Source organism: Ochotona princeps, chromosome X (genome assembly GCF_030435755.1).
Source record: "Ochotona princeps isolate mOchPri1 chromosome X, mOchPri1.hap1, whole genome shotgun sequence".
Classification (NCBI taxonomy): domain Eukaryota; kingdom Metazoa; phylum Chordata; class Mammalia; order Lagomorpha; family Ochotonidae; genus Ochotona; species Ochotona princeps.
The window spans coordinates 66,782,382-66,799,876 of NC_080865.1; the positions used below are offsets into that span (position 1 = coordinate 66,782,382).

The 17,495-nt window shown below is 41.1% G+C and overlaps 1 protein-coding gene across 2 annotated transcripts in view; it reads right to left on the minus strand.

Annotated features, from left to right (window-relative positions):
- Positions 1–12,547: 12,547 nt before the first annotated feature.
- The window catches only part of ZMAT1 (zinc finger matrin-type 1), a 40,429-nt gene continuing 35,481 nt past the window's right edge, over positions 12,548–17,495 (minus strand). For both annotated transcript variants that reach the window (XM_058658786.1, XM_058658785.1), the window contains exons 6-7: positions 15,613–15,712; positions 12,548–14,152 (exon numbers count right to left, since the gene is read on the minus strand). In XM_058658786.1, the coding sequence (XP_058514769.1) occupies positions 12,838–14,152; positions 15,613–15,712 (1,415 nt within the window). In that variant the 3' untranslated portion in view covers positions 12,548–12,837. The remainder of the gene's footprint in view (positions 14,153–15,612; positions 15,713–17,495) is intronic.

Consider the following 17,495-nt stretch of genomic DNA (forward strand, 5'->3'; position numbering starts at 1 on the left):
ATAAGTCATGTGAAGTAAGAATCCATGTGAAAGAGCTGATGTCACTTCACGACTGTAGAGGGGATATATAGAGATGACATCAACCTCAGTACTTAAGAACATTTGAAATAAAACAAATTATTATTTATTAAATAAAACATTTGAAATAAAACAACTCATGTTTGAGAGCGTTGGGCTAAATTGCTTCTTTTAAAAATTATTTTAGTTATTTGAAATGCATAATGACCAAGAAGGGAGAGATCTTCCATCTGCTGGATAACCCCTTCCCCGCAAATGGCGGGGAACACTGAATGGTTGTCCCATGTGGGTGACAAGGAACCAGCACCTGGGCCATGTTTGAATGTTTTCCCAGGTTCTCTCCTATATGGGATGTGGCATAGGAGGTGGCAACTTAACCTGCTGTACCACATGCCACGGGCCAGGTTCCTGACCTTATGGTCCAATGACAGAAGGTTTATTCTGATCTGCACATTTCAGGAAATAATTCTCTGTATCAGATTTGGATGTTGCCCACAATCCTGGGCTTCTGAATGATTAACAATGACTCCTGGTGACCTTCTGCAATACACAAACATGGCTTTAGTTCCCTTCATTACTGTTTAATATGTGTTATATGTTATGTTTTATTCTAATAGTACATGAAATTCCCCAACCAGACCCGTTCCTAGCTACAAATGTTCTGTGTTACAGTGGTTTCTCTGACCCAGCTCAATATAGTCCATCCCCCATATTGGCCTTTGCCATCAGATGCTGCATCCTGTCCTGTCCTGATCTGTCCACCCGCCCCCCACCCCGTCCCAATTCTTGCTGGTGAGTGCTGCAGCCTAGCCCTGCCCAATCTGCTCCCTTCCTTGGCCCATGCAAACTGGAAGGTATGATAGCCTAGCCCAGCATGACTCACACTCCAGGCTGGCTCCTGCTCATGCCAGAGAGCTAAGGTTGGACTGGTCCTGCCCCAAACCAACCCACACCCTTGCCAATGGGTAAAGCTACCTTGCTCTGGCCTCACCAACACCCAGGCCTGAATCAGTAGTGGGAGTTACAGCCCATTGTGGGAGTTTCCCAATTTCCTCTACCAGGCCCACTCCCAGACCCAGATCTCACATGTGCCAGCTGGTACTGGGCCCTTACCCAGCATAGTCCGCCCCTCCATCCCAGTTTTTGTATGAGCTGGTGGGTGTTGCAGCCCAGCCCACCCCACACCCTGTTTTGGGGTATGCCTGCAGGTGCTGAAGCCTGGAGCAGCCTGATCTGTTCCCAGTACCCATGAGTGTCAGAGAGTTCCATGGTCATGCTAACTCAGCCTGTCACTATCCCCAGCAGATATTGCAGTCCCACAAGGATGAGCCCACATGTTCCCCACAGAATCTGCCACCAGACCCAGTTCTCTTGAGTGCTGGTTATTGTCATGGCCCCCGTTGCAACATTCACTGGTGGGTACTTTGATCTAACCCTGCCAGGTAAGCCTCAAGTCCTAGCTTTTGTGTGCACTGGTGGGTGGTGCTCATCACTGGTCAATGCTAACTAGCTCAATTCAGGTCTCCCACTTGAGCGAGTACTTCAGTCTGACCCAGAAAGGTCCTCCAGCTTTCCACCTCCAAACTGCTCAGTCTCATCTCCTTCGCTTATCTGCAAGTACAGTGGCCTTGTTGGTAGAAGTCCCCCCCAAAGTCATTCCTCACTGGCAGCATACTCCCTCAGCAGTTCTCCCTTCCTTACTTCTCCTTACCCTCTTTCCCTAAGCAATTTATAGTCCCAATGCCCAAGAGTACATGGGTTCCCCACCTTGGTCTTCCCGAGCCTAGTCTTCTGGTGAGGTGGCATGCTTGCCTAGAGCTCTGCCTGCCCACCAGAGACCCAAGATCATAGATGGGTTGCCAGACCCAGTCCTCTAGAATGTGTACAGGACAGGGACCTTATGTCTCCACTTGCTTGGGACATAGGTGCATTCACAAGACCCCAGGTACAGTCCATGAGCACACCACAGTAGCCTGAGGCCTTTTGCTCTCCCCTCCCCAACCCCTCTTGGGACTGAAACACATGCACAAGCTTAGGCCCACTCCGACAGCCCTTAGCACAAGTTCCCAGACCCAAGACCCATGGAAGAGAGTGAAGTGGCCAGAAGCTCTGGCTCCACAAAGGTGGAAGAATGCTGCTGGTGGCTCTGGCTCCACCTGGGTAGCACTAGTTTACCTTTAATGTTCATTTTTTCTAACAATAGCATTTTCAAATCTATCTAAAATGAACCTCAAAACTATTACAATCTGTATCTATTTTCCAAAGCCACTCCACATTTTTAAGCATTTGTTACAGTTACCCCTCTTCCTGCTACTGAAATGGGAGTTTTACTCTGAGTTCTCCAGAGAAATGGAATCACAGAAGGAATGGAGAGATAGATAGATAGATAGATAGATAGATAGATAGATAGATAGATAGATAGAGATAGACAATGATTTTAATAAACTGGCACAGAATAATTTGGTGCTTGAGAAATATTTAAAAAGTTTGCAAGGAAGACTAACAGGGTTGCAGCTCAAGAAAGAGTTACAGTTCAAGTTCAAAGATGGTTTGCTGGCTGATTTTTTTTCTTGTTTTTGGTTAAGATCTCCAGCATCAAGTGTTTTAATAACCCCTACCCACATTATGTAAGGTTCTGTGTTTTACTAAAAGTCCACCAATTAAAATGTTAATTGTATCCAAAACTATCTTCACAAAAACATTCAGAATAATGTTTGACCAAATAAATGGTCATCTTGGCACATACACAATTTACGTGACAGACTCTCTCAGCAACACTGTCTGGGAAGTTTCCCCAACTATGGGAACTCTTTTAGTCAGGAGCAGCCCTTGAAACAGTCCTTCACAGTCCTTCAGAGAGCTGCCAGACTAGTTAATACACACAACTACAGTTTTTTGAGAATAAAGTTTGTGTTGTTTTCTTTGGCTCTTAGCAACCTAAACTAGGAGTCTCTGTGGCTGCTGCTGTTCTAAGGAGTATAGTAAGAGAGCTGTTTAAAATGCTACAATACTCATTGCAGTGTCCCGGCTTCTTCCCCATTAAGCTTTCTGCTGATAGTTCTAAGATTTTCACCAGGTTTCAGAATTCTTTGAGAGTTGAATGCGACAGCTTTTGGCAGTTTTTTAAGTTGCTTTTATAGAGACCATGCAACAAGCCTCTCTGACATTTTGAGTGACACCTACCCCAAAATTCACCATTTTTTAATTAATTATTTTGCATTATGCGACAGTTTCATAGGCTCTGGGAATCCCCCCACCCCTCCCTACGCCCCTCCCCCTTGGTGGATTCCTCCACCTTGATGCAGTATTACAGTTCAAATTCAATCAAGATTCTTTCCTTGCAAACGTATACCAAACATAGAGTCCAGCTACTTATTGTCCAGATGGGTTGAACAGTTTCTTGGGGAGACCATTTCTGGTCCGAAGTCAGAGCTGGTATAATATCATCCCAGTCAATTAAGAGTCCCAATATAACATCAACAGCAATTTGCAATATTATGGAATTGACATGGTTTTGAGTAACCATGTCATGGTTAAAAAAAAAAAAAGCAAGTCCTAACCACAACCTATGATTAGCTCATTGACATTTCAATTTTAGTTTATATACAGGACTGGCTGCTATATACCTTAAAATGGCTATAAGGTACCATTCAGCTGTCTCATGTCTATTTCATTTTCGTATTTAGCCATTTGTTGTGTTGAAGTATAATTTTGCTGATCTTGGCAGATTTTAGGATAATCTAGACTGGCTTGTAACTTTAACAAGACATTTGTCGACAATTAAGGAGCAGAACATTTTTGGGGGGGGGGTGTGTGCAGGAAAATCCTCAACACCATGGTGAGGAGTAACTAATCTTTGTGTTCCACCCAGCGAGGCATGAGCCAATCCATGCCAGCTCTTTCCTGTCAGATTTCAAGCTCTACTTTCTGTTGTTTGTCTATTTATTTTAGGTTTTTTTTAGTTTGTATGATTGTTTGTTTGCTATGAGGGGTTTTCGAAGCGATCCCGATGGTCATTGTGAGGGAGAGTGGGGGTCCAGAGGTGGAGCCAGGCTCGGACCAGAGAAAGCTCTCCTCCCTGGTCCCGAAGCACATTTATTGTTCTTCTGTTTCTGCGGACTGCTCAGGGCTTCTGGTTGTCTTTCCGATGATGTTGGTTTCTGCACGGTAGTGTTTGGACTTCTTCCATCCCCAGCGGAAGCTCCGGTTGGGGGTGGGTGTCCTCAGAGTATTCAGCATCCGAGGGCATCCAATTCCCTGTGGCCTCCTTGGCAGTTGGGATATAGTCCTTGTTGCTCGTATTAATAGTTTGTGGTGAAGGTCTGGGAGTCTTCGTGGTTGGGATCCAAGCTTCCTCCTTACCACCTGCTCCACTCTTACATGTTTCCTCCTTCAGAGATCTCTCATGGCATAGTCAGGAACTTTTTCTTTCGTTTTGTCCACACTCTCTCTCTCCCTCTCTCTCTCCCCCAATAAGGCAGTTGTATTTTACACACTTTTCCTTGTCTCCGTTTCTAATTCTCTGTAGTCATGAGCCATGAACTTGAGCAATTAGCATTGCTGCTCCTACGAAACAATATCAATCAATAATCATAAGAAACACATGAAAGACAACAAATAGACCAAAATTTTAGCAAGATTGTACTCATAATTTTATTATAGAATGATACATCTGTGGGGATTTCCCTTTTGATCTTTCCAAAATTTGATTCATCATTGCTGCTCCAATACATTTGTTTCTTTTCTAAAATTTGTTATCACTGCAAAGGCAGATTTACAGAAAGAAAGATCTTCCATCCATTGTATCGTTCTGCAAATGGCATAATGGCCAGGGCTCCATTCTGGAACTCCATTCAGGTCTCTCACAGGAGTGTAAGGGTCTCAGGTACTTGGGCCATCTTCCAGTAATTTCTCAGACATATTGAGCATGGAGCTGGATCAGAAGTAGAGCACCTGGGACTCCGACTGGCATTCCAACAAGGGATACCAATACCACATGAAACAGCTTAATCTATTGAATTACAGGTTTTTATTTTTTATTTATTTTCACTTTATTTGAATGAGCGATGAGCTCTTCACTTGCCAATTCACTCTTCAAATGCTTAAAAGCCCAGAACTCAGTTTTGATCTCCCCACATTAATGGCAAGGACCCCAGCACTTGAACAATCACTTATTGCTTCACAGGGTATAGGAAACTGGAATGGAACCAGAGCATCCAGGACTTGCATCAATAGCAGATGTGAGGATTCCAAACAGTGATTCTAAGTGCTGTATCAAATGATTACCTCCAAACTGTTCAGATATGTTTTTGTCTTGTCTTCCATATTCAAATGCAAGATTTGCTATTTAACTTCACCTCACTTTGAGGCTATATATATGAAATTTTTAAAAACTGACTATATATGTGTATATATATGTATATATGTGTGCGTGTGTATATATATATATATATATATATACTGCCTCTGAGCACTTGGAAGTAAGTTACATGTATTGTATTGTATTATATTATATTACATATTAGACAATATGATTATACACTATATATGTGTGTGTGTCTATATATATATATATCTTACCTCTGAGTGTGCAAAGGCAGAATTTGAAAGTTAAGCAAATGTGCCAGAGTTGGACTCCAATCATTTGTCTTCAGCTTCAATCAGAAAATCGAGTTTTTTCGCTATCATAAAATTACTTTTAACAAAAATGTTTCTGTTCTCATTGTTGGAAACACCTTTTCTAGAACAAGCGACTGATGACTACTCCAAGGCTGCAATCAACTCCACACTCCACAATCCTTATCTTTCCCTCTTGTCACACAATTTAATTGAAGTGGTTTTCATTTTAAAAAAATCATGATTTGCTCAATTTTTGTATATGTGCTGCCGAAGCCAGCACAAAAAAAATCATGATTTACTCATTAAAATTGTGTATCTGACTTTAATGCAACACTATATCTTTAACTGTTGAGAGAATTACAGCTTTTTGGTATCTATGTAAATACTCTCATATAATTTTGAGTTTCTTCCAGCTTTAAATGTAAAATGGACTTCTGCAAATGTGTCAAGTCTAAAAATTCAGTCTTATCTCACACTTTCTGCAAAAAAATGCTACATTTCTTGCGTGTGCTCAGAGAAGATAATTTGCTCATTTTATAGCTGATAATACAGTCTTTATCTTTCCCCCAGTTCTTCTTTCTCCTCTCTTTTCTATCAGTTCATGTGTTATTAAAATGGGAGGGGTGATGTCATGACATAAAATAATCTTATGCTAGTAGTGTTTTGGAAGACACTAAATCTGAGACTGTTTATTCAACTAATTATAATCTGAATTAATCATATGTGTCAACAGTCAACCCATATTAGCCACTTTATTTAAAGAAAAAAACTTGAATATCTTGCCTGAAATATATGTATATATTATAAATTTATATTTTGATAGAATTAACATATGAAGAGAATCCTATACTCTATTTTTCCCAATTCCTGTTGATGCCATCCTATTTTCATAAAGCCACACAGCAACTTGATGGTGTGCCAGACGCCAGAATCTTGAGATTTCAAATTTTATGTCAGCATAGTTTCCACTAAATCATTGTGATGTTCAAATGTTTATAGGTAACCGGTGGGATGGCTCAATAGGCTAATCTGCCAATACTGCCAACATCCCATATGGGTACCAGTTCTAGTCTCAACAGCTCTACTTCTGATCCAGTTTCCTGCTTTTGACCCGTGAAAGAGACAGAAGATGACTCAAACTCTTACACGGGAGACCCAAAAGAAGCATCTTGCTCCTGGTTGCACATTGACTCAGCTCCAACCAACCATTGTGGCATATTTTTCTAACTGAAAACTGAACTCAAGATTGAATGTCAACTTTTACGAGACAAGATGTAGAAAAATAAAATTATCAAGGTCACTTCCATGGCATAATAGGCCTGTCAGCACTGGTTTCCCATATGGACAGTGGTTCATGTCCCAACTGCTCCACTTCCCATCTAGCTCCTTGTTTTTGACCTGGGAGGGCAATGGAGAATGGCTCAAGTCCTTAGCCCCTGATCCCACCTGGAAGACCTGGAAGAAACTCCAGGCTTCTGGCTTTGGATTGACTCAGTTCTGGTTATTGTGACCATTTGGGGAGTGAAACAGAAGGTGGAAAATCTGTCTCCGTCTAATTCTGCATTTCAAATAAAAATAAACCTCTTTTTTAAAGATTATTTATTTTCATTGCAAAGTCAGATATACAGAGAGGAGAAGAGACAAAGGAAGATATTCTGCCTGATGATTCACTCTCCAAGTGACCACAGTGGCCAGTGCTGCACTGAACCGAAGCCAGGAGCCAGGAACTTCCTCCAGGTCTCCCACTGGAGTGCAGGGTCCCAAGGCTTTGGGCCGTCCTCGACTGCTTTCCCAGGCCACAAACAGGGAGCTGGGTGGGAAGTGGAGCTGTCGGGATTAGAACCGGCACCAAGGTGGGATCCCGGCAAGTTCAAGGCAAGGACTTTAGCCACTAGGTCACCGTGCCTGGCCCAAATCTTTTCTTTTTAAGAAATAATTGCTGGGGCCCGGCGCGGTGGCCTAGCGGCAAAAGTCTCCGCCTTGAATGTGCCAGAATCCCATATGGGCGCCGGTTCTAATCCCGACAGCTCCACTTCCCACCCAGCTCCCTGTTTGTGGCCTGGGAAAGCAGTTGAGGACGGCCCAAAGCCTTGGGACCCTGCACCTGCATGCAATCACTTGGGGAGTGAATCATCGGACGGAAGATCTTCCTCTCTGTCTCTCCTCTTCTCTGTATATCTGACTTTGTAATAAAAAATTAATAAATCTTAAAAAAAAGAAAAAAGACAGAATTGCTGACCCTGAATGTCTGGCTGGGGTGATGGGTGACTTAAGGGGGGTCTTCATGGGATTCTCTTGCTTCTGCCCACACATATGAGGAAGAGGCAGTTCCAGTTTGAGCACACCTGGAGTCACCTTGACCCTGCAAGCCCGGCAAGGATGATGGGTGACTTTGTGGGGCCTGCACAGGGTCCTGTGACCCGCCTAAAGTCACCTTGACTGCATGCGTGGCAGGAGCAGCAGGCAACTTCGGGGGGTCTGTGCGGGGTTCTCTTACCTTCGCCCATCCAGCAGAGGCAGAGGTGGCTCCAGATTGGGCAGCCTGGGCTCCAATGGTGTAGGGCATAGCCCTCAGCCCCTGAGGTGGTGACACATTCTAGGGATTTGGGTGTGTGGGTATACATGTAGTATGGGGTATAGCACAAATGAGGCAGAGCAGGGACTTGAGGGTTCATGTCCAGGTGAGGAATGACTACTAAGGGACATTCATGGAAAAGGCCATTGTAATTGCAAGTAAGCAAGGATAATGAGACTGAACAGTTTGGAAGGGAAAATGGAAAAACCTTTAAAAGTCAAATTGAAGCACCAGCACTGGGAGACCTGAGGTGGGGTAGTTACCAGCAACCACCATTGGATACCACTCACCGGCACACATTAAAGCTAGACAGCTGGGGCCTTACCTGGCAGGGCTAGATCATAGTACTTACCAGTGACAGTAGGAATCAAGGCAGATAATATTAGGCTGGGCCGTAACACTAACCAACACATGACAGAACCAGGTCTGGAGCAGAATATGTTGGGGAGGAGGTATGTGGGCTCACTGCAGTGCAACTGAAATCCCTGCTGGCATGCACAAAATCTGTGGCTGGGGACAGGCCTGGCTGGGGAGCTAAGGGAATATTCCAGCTGGGTTGGGGCTCCCACCAATGAGCACAAGAACCAGAATGGAGGCAGCGGTCTGAGCTGGACATGGCTGCAGTCTCCCTTGACATGGCTGTGGACTGGGTCTGGGGAGCAACAGACTGGGATGGATTCTAGCACCCACTGTTAATTGTGAGATCCAATGTGGGTATAGAATGGCCTTGGCTAGGTCTCGACTCCCACTGAACCACATAAGAGCTGTGCCTGGGCGTAGACCAAGTGTGCCTGGGCTGTAACACCCAACATTAAGAACCAGATAGGTGTTGGCCAATTTGGCAAAGATACTGTTCCTGCCGCAATGAGAGGTGGACAAAGTCAACCTGAGCCAAGGACCCACCAGTGTGTGCAAGATCTGCCACTGAAAGGAGATCTGTTAGAGGACCCTGAGAAACTCCTTTGTAAAGATGCAGTCCCTGCAGGTGAGTGCAAGTACCAAGGCAAGAAGCAACCCAGACCATGCCAGGTTACAGTATACATCAGCATAAATGGGGGTCAAGTCTGGGAGCAGGCCAGACAGGGCCAGTTCATGACATCCATTGGCAGATCTGAGAACCAGGACGGAATGCAGGACACGCCAGGTCATACTGCAACACCTACAGTACTCTTTAGGGTTGGGACTGGATACTGGCTGGATTGGGCTATGCTAGCAAGAGTTGACGCTGAGGGTAGGCTGGACAGAGCCAGGCTGAAGCACTAGCTGGTGGATGCTGAGATGAAGCAAGCCATGCCAATCTGTGCATGGTGGGTGTTGGGTCCATGAGCCCTGGGGGCATGGCATTCAGTGGCTTGGGTTATCTGGTTTAGGCCCTTAGGCCCTCCTATGAGTTCAGGGGGTAGGAGATCTATCGGGATCTACGTCAACTGGCTTGCCTGTGTGGTGGGTGCTAGGTCCATGAACCCTGGGGGTAGGAGGTTTTGGTGAGGCCTGGGTCACCTGGCCATGGTCCTTACACCTACCTGTGTGGTGGGTGCTGGGCTCATGAGGCCTGGTTATTGTGGATCTGGCAGGGCTCAGGTCACCTTGTCCAGGTGCTTGAGCCTGCCAGCATCCACCATGGATGGATGTTCCAGGGCTTCTGGAACTGGGGAATCTGGCTGGGCCTGGGTCTCCTGGCCTGTCTGTGAAGGCTTGATCTCCTCAGTGGAGGAGATGGCAGTCCACTGGAGCCTGTAGAGGCTATCTGGTGCCATTGCAGAGGAAGGAGAACAGAGGAAACTGGACATGTGTCCCAGCCAAGTGATGACAGCAAAAATCGGGGCAAATGGAGATCCTAAGGCCGATTATGTCAACCAATGGACATTGGAAGGGTTCCCTCATCCTCGATCGGCAAGACTGACAGCATGTCAGAGCTATCAGAACCACCTAGGCAGAGCTCAAGGACCATGAGCCACATCCGGACCCTGGGTTGATATTGGGTGGCTGGTCCTCAGCCCTGGGTATTGGGGTGATTGGGAGGTTGGATATGGCTTCTCCCTTTGCCTCCTCCCTTCCCCCAGATATAGGGAGAAGAAATGGAAAAAGTGGAAACAATGATCCCACCCATTTCCCCTAATCCTCAATCCCTCCTACCCTGACCAACAATGTAAACATTATGTAATACAAATAAATAAATCTTTACAAAAATACAAAGATTTATACCCATATCTTCTTCTAAGAGTTTTATAGTTTTAGCTCTTGCTTTAAATTTTTTGACCCATTTTCAGTCAGTGTTTGAATTTGGTCAGTTAAGGGTCAAAGGGAACGTTGTTTTGCAAGATTTGTGCTCCTTCATTTGTTCCTAAATATTTTATCTTTTCTGATGCTGTTATAAATAGACTCATCTTAATTTCAATATGCATCGTTCACTGAAAATAGACAAACACAAGTATCACATCCTGATGTGAATGCTTGGCAGATATAAAGGAGAGGACCTCCTGTATACGTGCAAGAGCTGTGCACAGGCCTGGGGTCATAGAAGACCTGAGCCTAGTGTTTGATGTTCTGTTGTCCCTTGGAATGTTAATCATTTAATTCCCCGCAGTAAAGCTACCTATCTACCCTGTGCTTGGAACTATTATGGGTTATTCTGATTTTGTGGAAACTTAACTAATCTGTACTGTGCACATCTGCCTTCCCACCACTTGCACTATATTTTTGTAAAAGTACAAAAACCCTCACTTTCTTTTCTCAGCCCAACATCCTGAGAGGTGATGGCTGCCCTGCTGTCACAATAAGAAATCCAGTTCTGCAAGATCTTGTGTCCCATACCCCTTTTTATTAATCCCCAAGAGCATCCCATAATAAAATCTTTAAAATAAATCCTTAAAATGAATAAAAATGAAATTATCATGAATTCACCATGTGATCCCTCCAGAGATATTAAATGTAAACCATTCGATTTCTGGGCCTCTCAGTACCAAAATAATCATCTTTGGATGGGAAATGATTATAGAATGCCATATTCCCGGTTGCAATATTGCTTAAGGGTTTATATGTTGGAATTCTGGTCCCCAGTGTGACAATGTTAAATTGTGGGATCTTTAAAAGGTGGAGGTGTGTAGAAGGGGGAATCTCTAGGCCTATAGAGCCATATCATAAAAATAAAAAAGGAAAAAAAGGTGGGAATTAGTACCAGATAATTGAAATACTCAGGGCATTGCCTCTATGAGAAATAGATGTAATTCTGCTGGGCTCCTAGTTAGTACTTGTTAGAAGGTAGTCAAAAAAGCACAAGACTAGGCCCTTCTCACTCTCTGACTTCTTGTCTCAGCATATGGTCCCTCTTGTAACCAACCTCAGCATGAAGCTTTCAGCAGACAGAAGCTGAGTTGATGGGACAACCTGATTTTGGACATTTAGCCGCCAAAATTGTGAGCTAAGTAAACTTGTTTTATTTATTAAATTCTCAATAAGCATTTTCTTATAGCAACAGAAAATAGACTAATACACAAGAATAAATTTAAATACTTTATTATAAACATGTTGAGAATATAGACTGATTTTTGTATCAGTACTTTTGAGAACTTTTTAAAACTATATATCTTCTAAGTTTATTATAGACTTCTTTCATTTTCCACTTTTAGAACTAGAAAATACAAAAATACACTGCAAATTAGATTTAATAAGGAAAAAATAAGTAAATTATTCATGTGCTTTCCTTGCAGAAAGCTAATAATAATAACACATAGTAACAATAAAATATCATGAACACCAACACATGAAAACAAGAAATGGATTCTGAAATGCCTCGTAATTTCTCATTTAAAATAATCACCCTTGAGTAAAAATTCACTGCCTTATCAATTTTATGAAAAAGTATAGATAGCTTCATTTAACAAAATTCATTACATGTAATAAACATGTATGTTTTAACAAAACAGGAAATGTAATTTGACAAAAAGGTGTTGAATACTTTGCATATACTTGTTTTTGCTAGAGATTTAAGTAACTTCATACAGAAAAATTTAAACGAGTCAATTTTAGTACACCAAATTTTTCAACCTTAAGGAAACAAAACTAACATATTTAAAATCCAAGAGTAGACTCAAAACATCAACAGTTTTTTTTTCAGGCTTCTTGGCCGCTGATGTTTTCATGTTCTTGTTTTTCAGAGGCTATGTTTAGGATTTTTGGTTAATTCTTTCAATCAAACTTCAACTATTCTCTAAAACAAGAGCAGAAAAACAGCTTTCCTGAACTGGAACTAACTATACTCAATTCTCCTTTCCTTCATCTCACACTCTTGCTTTTACCTAAGTGTATTTTCATAACTGCTTTCTTCAGCTCATCCTTGAGAAATGGAACTGAAAAATTCAAAGGTGGTTCATTCCAAAAGACTTAACTTTTGTGGCTTTTCTTAAACAAGTTTCCTCTTCTGTTATTCTCTATGTTCCTGGATTCTTTCCCAGAGGATAGTCTTAGGCTTTTTTGTTTATTCTTTCAATTACACTTTAATTTTTACACACACCAAAAAGCAAGTGTTCCTGAACCGACACTACTTTTGTTTATCTGATGACCTTATTTTTGTCTAAATCCATTACAGTAACTGTTTCCTGTCATTCATTCTTTGAACTAAAAGTTCAAAATCCAAGAATTGATTCATCCCAAAGAATCTCTTCTTCTGTCCTTTCTTCAACAGGCTTCTTTCTCTCCTTCTTGTGCTTGCGTCCTTTCTCATCAGTTCCACCATGTCTTTTTCTCTTTTTTTGATGCTTAAGCTTCCCTGAACTGGCCCTGACTTTATATTCCTTTCTATCTCTGTGATGAATGCTCTTGTCTTTGTCTAAATCTGTATCCTCGCAGCTCTTTCTCCGCTTATGCTTTGACTGTCCCTTTTCTGGCCTTTCTTTGTCTTCCTCCAGATGTCGTCTCCTCTTCTCATGCCTCCGTTTATGATATCCTTTGTGCCCACTGCTATATTTTGCTGATGAGAGGCGTTTATAAACTTCAGATTCTACACTGTTTGGACCAGAGTTATTGTCTTGCTGATTGAGGCTCAAGAGCACTGGTTTTTCTGGGAAATAATCTCTAGTGTGCTGATAGCTTATCCAATCTAGGCCCTGTTTGTTGTTATCAACTGGTAAGCAATGAGGTAATTTGTTTTCCAGTGCATGTGAAATATGGTATGGCCCTTGGTGGCTCTGGAAAATCTCAAATGGGAGTCTTTGCTCAAAATTTCCATGTCTAGGTTTGGTATCAATGATTTCTCTGTGCCTATGAGTTTCCACAGAGCAATCACCTGTCTCTCTGAAACACAATTTTGGCTCCAATACTCTTAATTTATGCTGCTGAGTATAGTCTAACTCATTTTGGAAAGACTCACATTTCCTCTGTGAATGAGCTGGGAACCAGGGAGGTAACTGCGTTTTCATTGGCGAAATATTGTATGGATGTTGGTAAGTCTGGGAAGTCTCAAATGAAAATCCTTGCTCACATGCTCTATGTCTTGGTCCATAATCAACCATTTCTCTATACCCATTAGTGTCGGTAGAGCTCTCTCCCATTTTTCTAAAACAAGTATTTGGATCTAGTCCTCTGGACTTCTGAACTTTGATGTATTCTTCAAGTTCATCTTGGAAAGGATCATTTATCTTCTTTGAATCAGCTGTTAAGAAATGAGGTATCTGGTTTTCTACTCTTTGAGAAGTAGTACATGGTTGTCTGTATGTCCAGAAAGTTTCAGATGGGAGTCTTTGGTCAAACATTCTATGGCTAGGTCTGTAACCAGGTTCTCTGCACCTATGTGATTTTAATGAATCATCTTCCATTGTTCTAAAATAAGTCATGGGTTTTAGTTTTCTGGATTTCGGCATGTTGATGTAATCTGCATAGTCATACTGGTAAGTGTTTTGTGTCTGTGTTGAATTCTTCACTAAATTGATAAAAAGAGATTCTCTGAAAAGAATACAACAAGAGTTAAGGTTATTGTATTATTTTATTCTGAAGATTTATTTTTCTCTGCAAAACGTTATTACGATGGGTGTTTGGAGCAGCACTTAAGATGCTATTTGGGACATATATATCCCATATCACTGTGTCTGGGTTCCCATTCCAGCTCCATTTCTGACTTTCGCTTCTTGCTAATGCACACTTTGGGATAGTTCAAGTGGTTGGGTCCCTGCCCACCATATGAGAGACAAGGGTTGAGTTCCAGACTCCTGACTTCAACCTGGTGTGATACTGGCTGTTCCAGGCATCTGAGGAGTGAATCAGTGTATCAAAGATCTCTCTACTTTTCTGTCTCTGTTTCTCTTTGTGTGTCTGTCTGCCTTTCAATTAAAAATTTTTAAACCTGTCTAAATAAAGAAAACCAGCAAAAACACCCCAAATTTTAAAAGCTTATTGTACCATGAGCACTATAAGTAATACTTTGCTAGGAAAAAAAACAGCAGAGATAGTCAGATAACTCTCAGAACTCTCACAATTTTTATGCAAAAGAAAAAAATCTTAGGCCTGAGATGGAACCAAAGATGTGTATAAAGGAGCACACACATCTGATGCTGTTGTAATACTAAAGCTATTAAGACATGAACCCAAATAGATAATTTGATATGGATTTCATATAGTTTTTGGTTAATTAGTTCCTTGCATAGGTCTGTAGTTGTGACAGTTATTCATTCTGGAACCATAAACTTAAAATGTTTAAATATAAGTTTATTTGTTCAATCAGACAATGTAGCTCCTAAGTATCCTAAGTCAAATAATATATTCTACTAGAATAAAATTGATTTTAAAATCAGCAAACCAATCATACAATATTAAATGTCCCTCTATCTTGCAACCTGAATTGCCTATTGCCCAAATCTTCATTCAATTCTCGTTTCCTTAAAACAACAGAACAGAATGGGCAAAACCTTTATTGAGCTTCTAAGTGCAAGGCCAAGCACCTTACACGTTATACTTAATTTTAACAATCTTGTCTCAGAGCAATCCATAGTAACACACTTCATGGGAAGAAAAATCTAGCATTCTGGTCCAGGTCTGTGTAATAGAAAGATGTCTATTTCCAAAAACTCTGTTCTGAACTAAATGCCTGTAATTAAGCTAAGTTTTCAATTTTAAAAATTTTTCTTAGTTTCTATAATTATATTAAAAATTATCCTTTGTCGTCTCTCCAAAAAGGCCAGCACGGTCTGATTAAGAAAGGTACCAGTCATGAAGTTCTGTCCGTATATTTTAATGACTACAGAACTTGGAGAATATAATGTTCAGTGTGATACAAATATTGAATACCATGTAAATGTTCAAATCATGGGGAAATGACTGCCTAGTGTATTTGTAAAATACATAAAAGGGCACGTGATTAGACATCCTGGTCTTTGGTGTCCTGGGAATATTTGTTGGAAAACACTTACTTAGCTTGGTGTTCACTTCCTTGCATGTGAGACCGGAACATATCTAAAGATTTAAAGGTGATATCACAAATATGGCAAACATAGGCTTTCATACTAAATGCTGAAAAAAAAAAAGAGGATCCAGGTTAGTGTCAGCATGGATACAGTTCAAATTACATAATGTTAGAGCTGGACAAGAATTTATTAGAGATGATCTACTTGAGGTTGCTCAATAGAGTCCAGAGAGATAAAACTATTTTAGCCAATGTCATAGAGTCAGAAGTAGAGTTAGCCTTTCAGAGGCTTTGTCTCTTAATTTGGTGCTCAATATTCTTCATACTATGTCATAAAGTTTTGCTAATCTTGATTTCTTCTGGAAAATCACCCATTTTTCTGCTTAGTATTGCAACTGCAACAGACATCTCAAATTTAATATGCCCAATTTTTGACGCTTAGTCCTTTAGCATGCACATATATTTATGTCTATATATAGACATATGTATATATAGATAAAGATAAGGAACAGAGATAAAGACAGAAAAAAAGACGTTCCATCCACTGGTTCACTCTACAAATGGCAGCAATGGCCAGAGCTTGGCAAGTCCAAAGTGGGGAGCTTCTTCCAGATCTTACATGCATGCAGGGTCCCAAGGCCTTGGGCCATCCTCCATGCTTTCCCATGCCATTATCAGGGAGCTGGATTGGAAGTGGCACATCCAAGACATGAACTGACACCATATGGGTACCGATACCACTGGTGGAGGATTGGCTTGGCAAGCTACCGTGTCCATGGCCTCACAGCCACAATATTTTTGTCTGTGCTAATTCTTTTCCCACCTAACCAAAACATGAAATGTCCCAAAGGATTAAAAACAAAAATGAATTTTGCTCTCTTACCTGAGATCACTGTAGTACATTAGGTATCAAAAGCAATTTCCCCAGTTTTTAAAAAGGAGAGAGGTTCAGTGAGTCCCACTCTCAAGATAAAAGCTGAAAGCAAAGTTCTAAAACAAAACTGCTGGTTACTACTATACAGAACCATGAGACTGGAACTGTGTAACAGCTACTTTATGCTCTGTTCCTCAGGTAGAATTAGAAGCAGAAGGGTTTTTTTTTTTTATTTGTTTTATCTCATGAAACTTCAACATTCTGTTTAGTCAGAAGAAGCAAATTAGTCAACTCCATGAGCCAAACATAAACGCAAAACCATTCTAGGGGAGAAGGCAGTAAATTAGTGGCTGTAAAGATTTTAGGTACAAATAAGGTCATCTTCTAAATCAGAAAGTCGTCCTAATTACTTAAAGCAAGTTTAATTATTATCATATAATGATATTATTTACAAAATTGAGAAAAAATTCTAAAATTTGTAAGCAATTACAATAGATCCAGAATAACCAAAATGATCCTGAGCAAACAAATAGATAAATAAATCAGGCTGGAGGCATCATAATATCTTATCTTATGAAAGTTGTAATCATGGTACTTCCATTAAAATTAACACATGGATCAGTGAAAAGGAAAGTCCAGAAATTAATCCATGTATATACAGGAGCCAACTGATCGTTGACAAAAGTACTGACCATACATTGGAGTATGGATTATATTTTTCAAAAATGGTGCTGACCAAACTGGATGCATATATGTAGAAAAATTAAATTAAATCCATTCCTCTCAACATATACAAAATCATCTCAATATGGATCAAAGACCTAAAGTTATGTCTTCAGACTATGAAGATGTTGAAAGAAATTGTAGGGAAAACACTCCAAGACACTGGTGTCAGGGATGAGTTGATGGACAAGGTCAATACACACGACAAAAGCAACACTAAGCAAATGACTCTATATCAAACTTAGAAGTTTCTGCACAACAAAGGAAACTATAAACAGACTGAACAGACATCT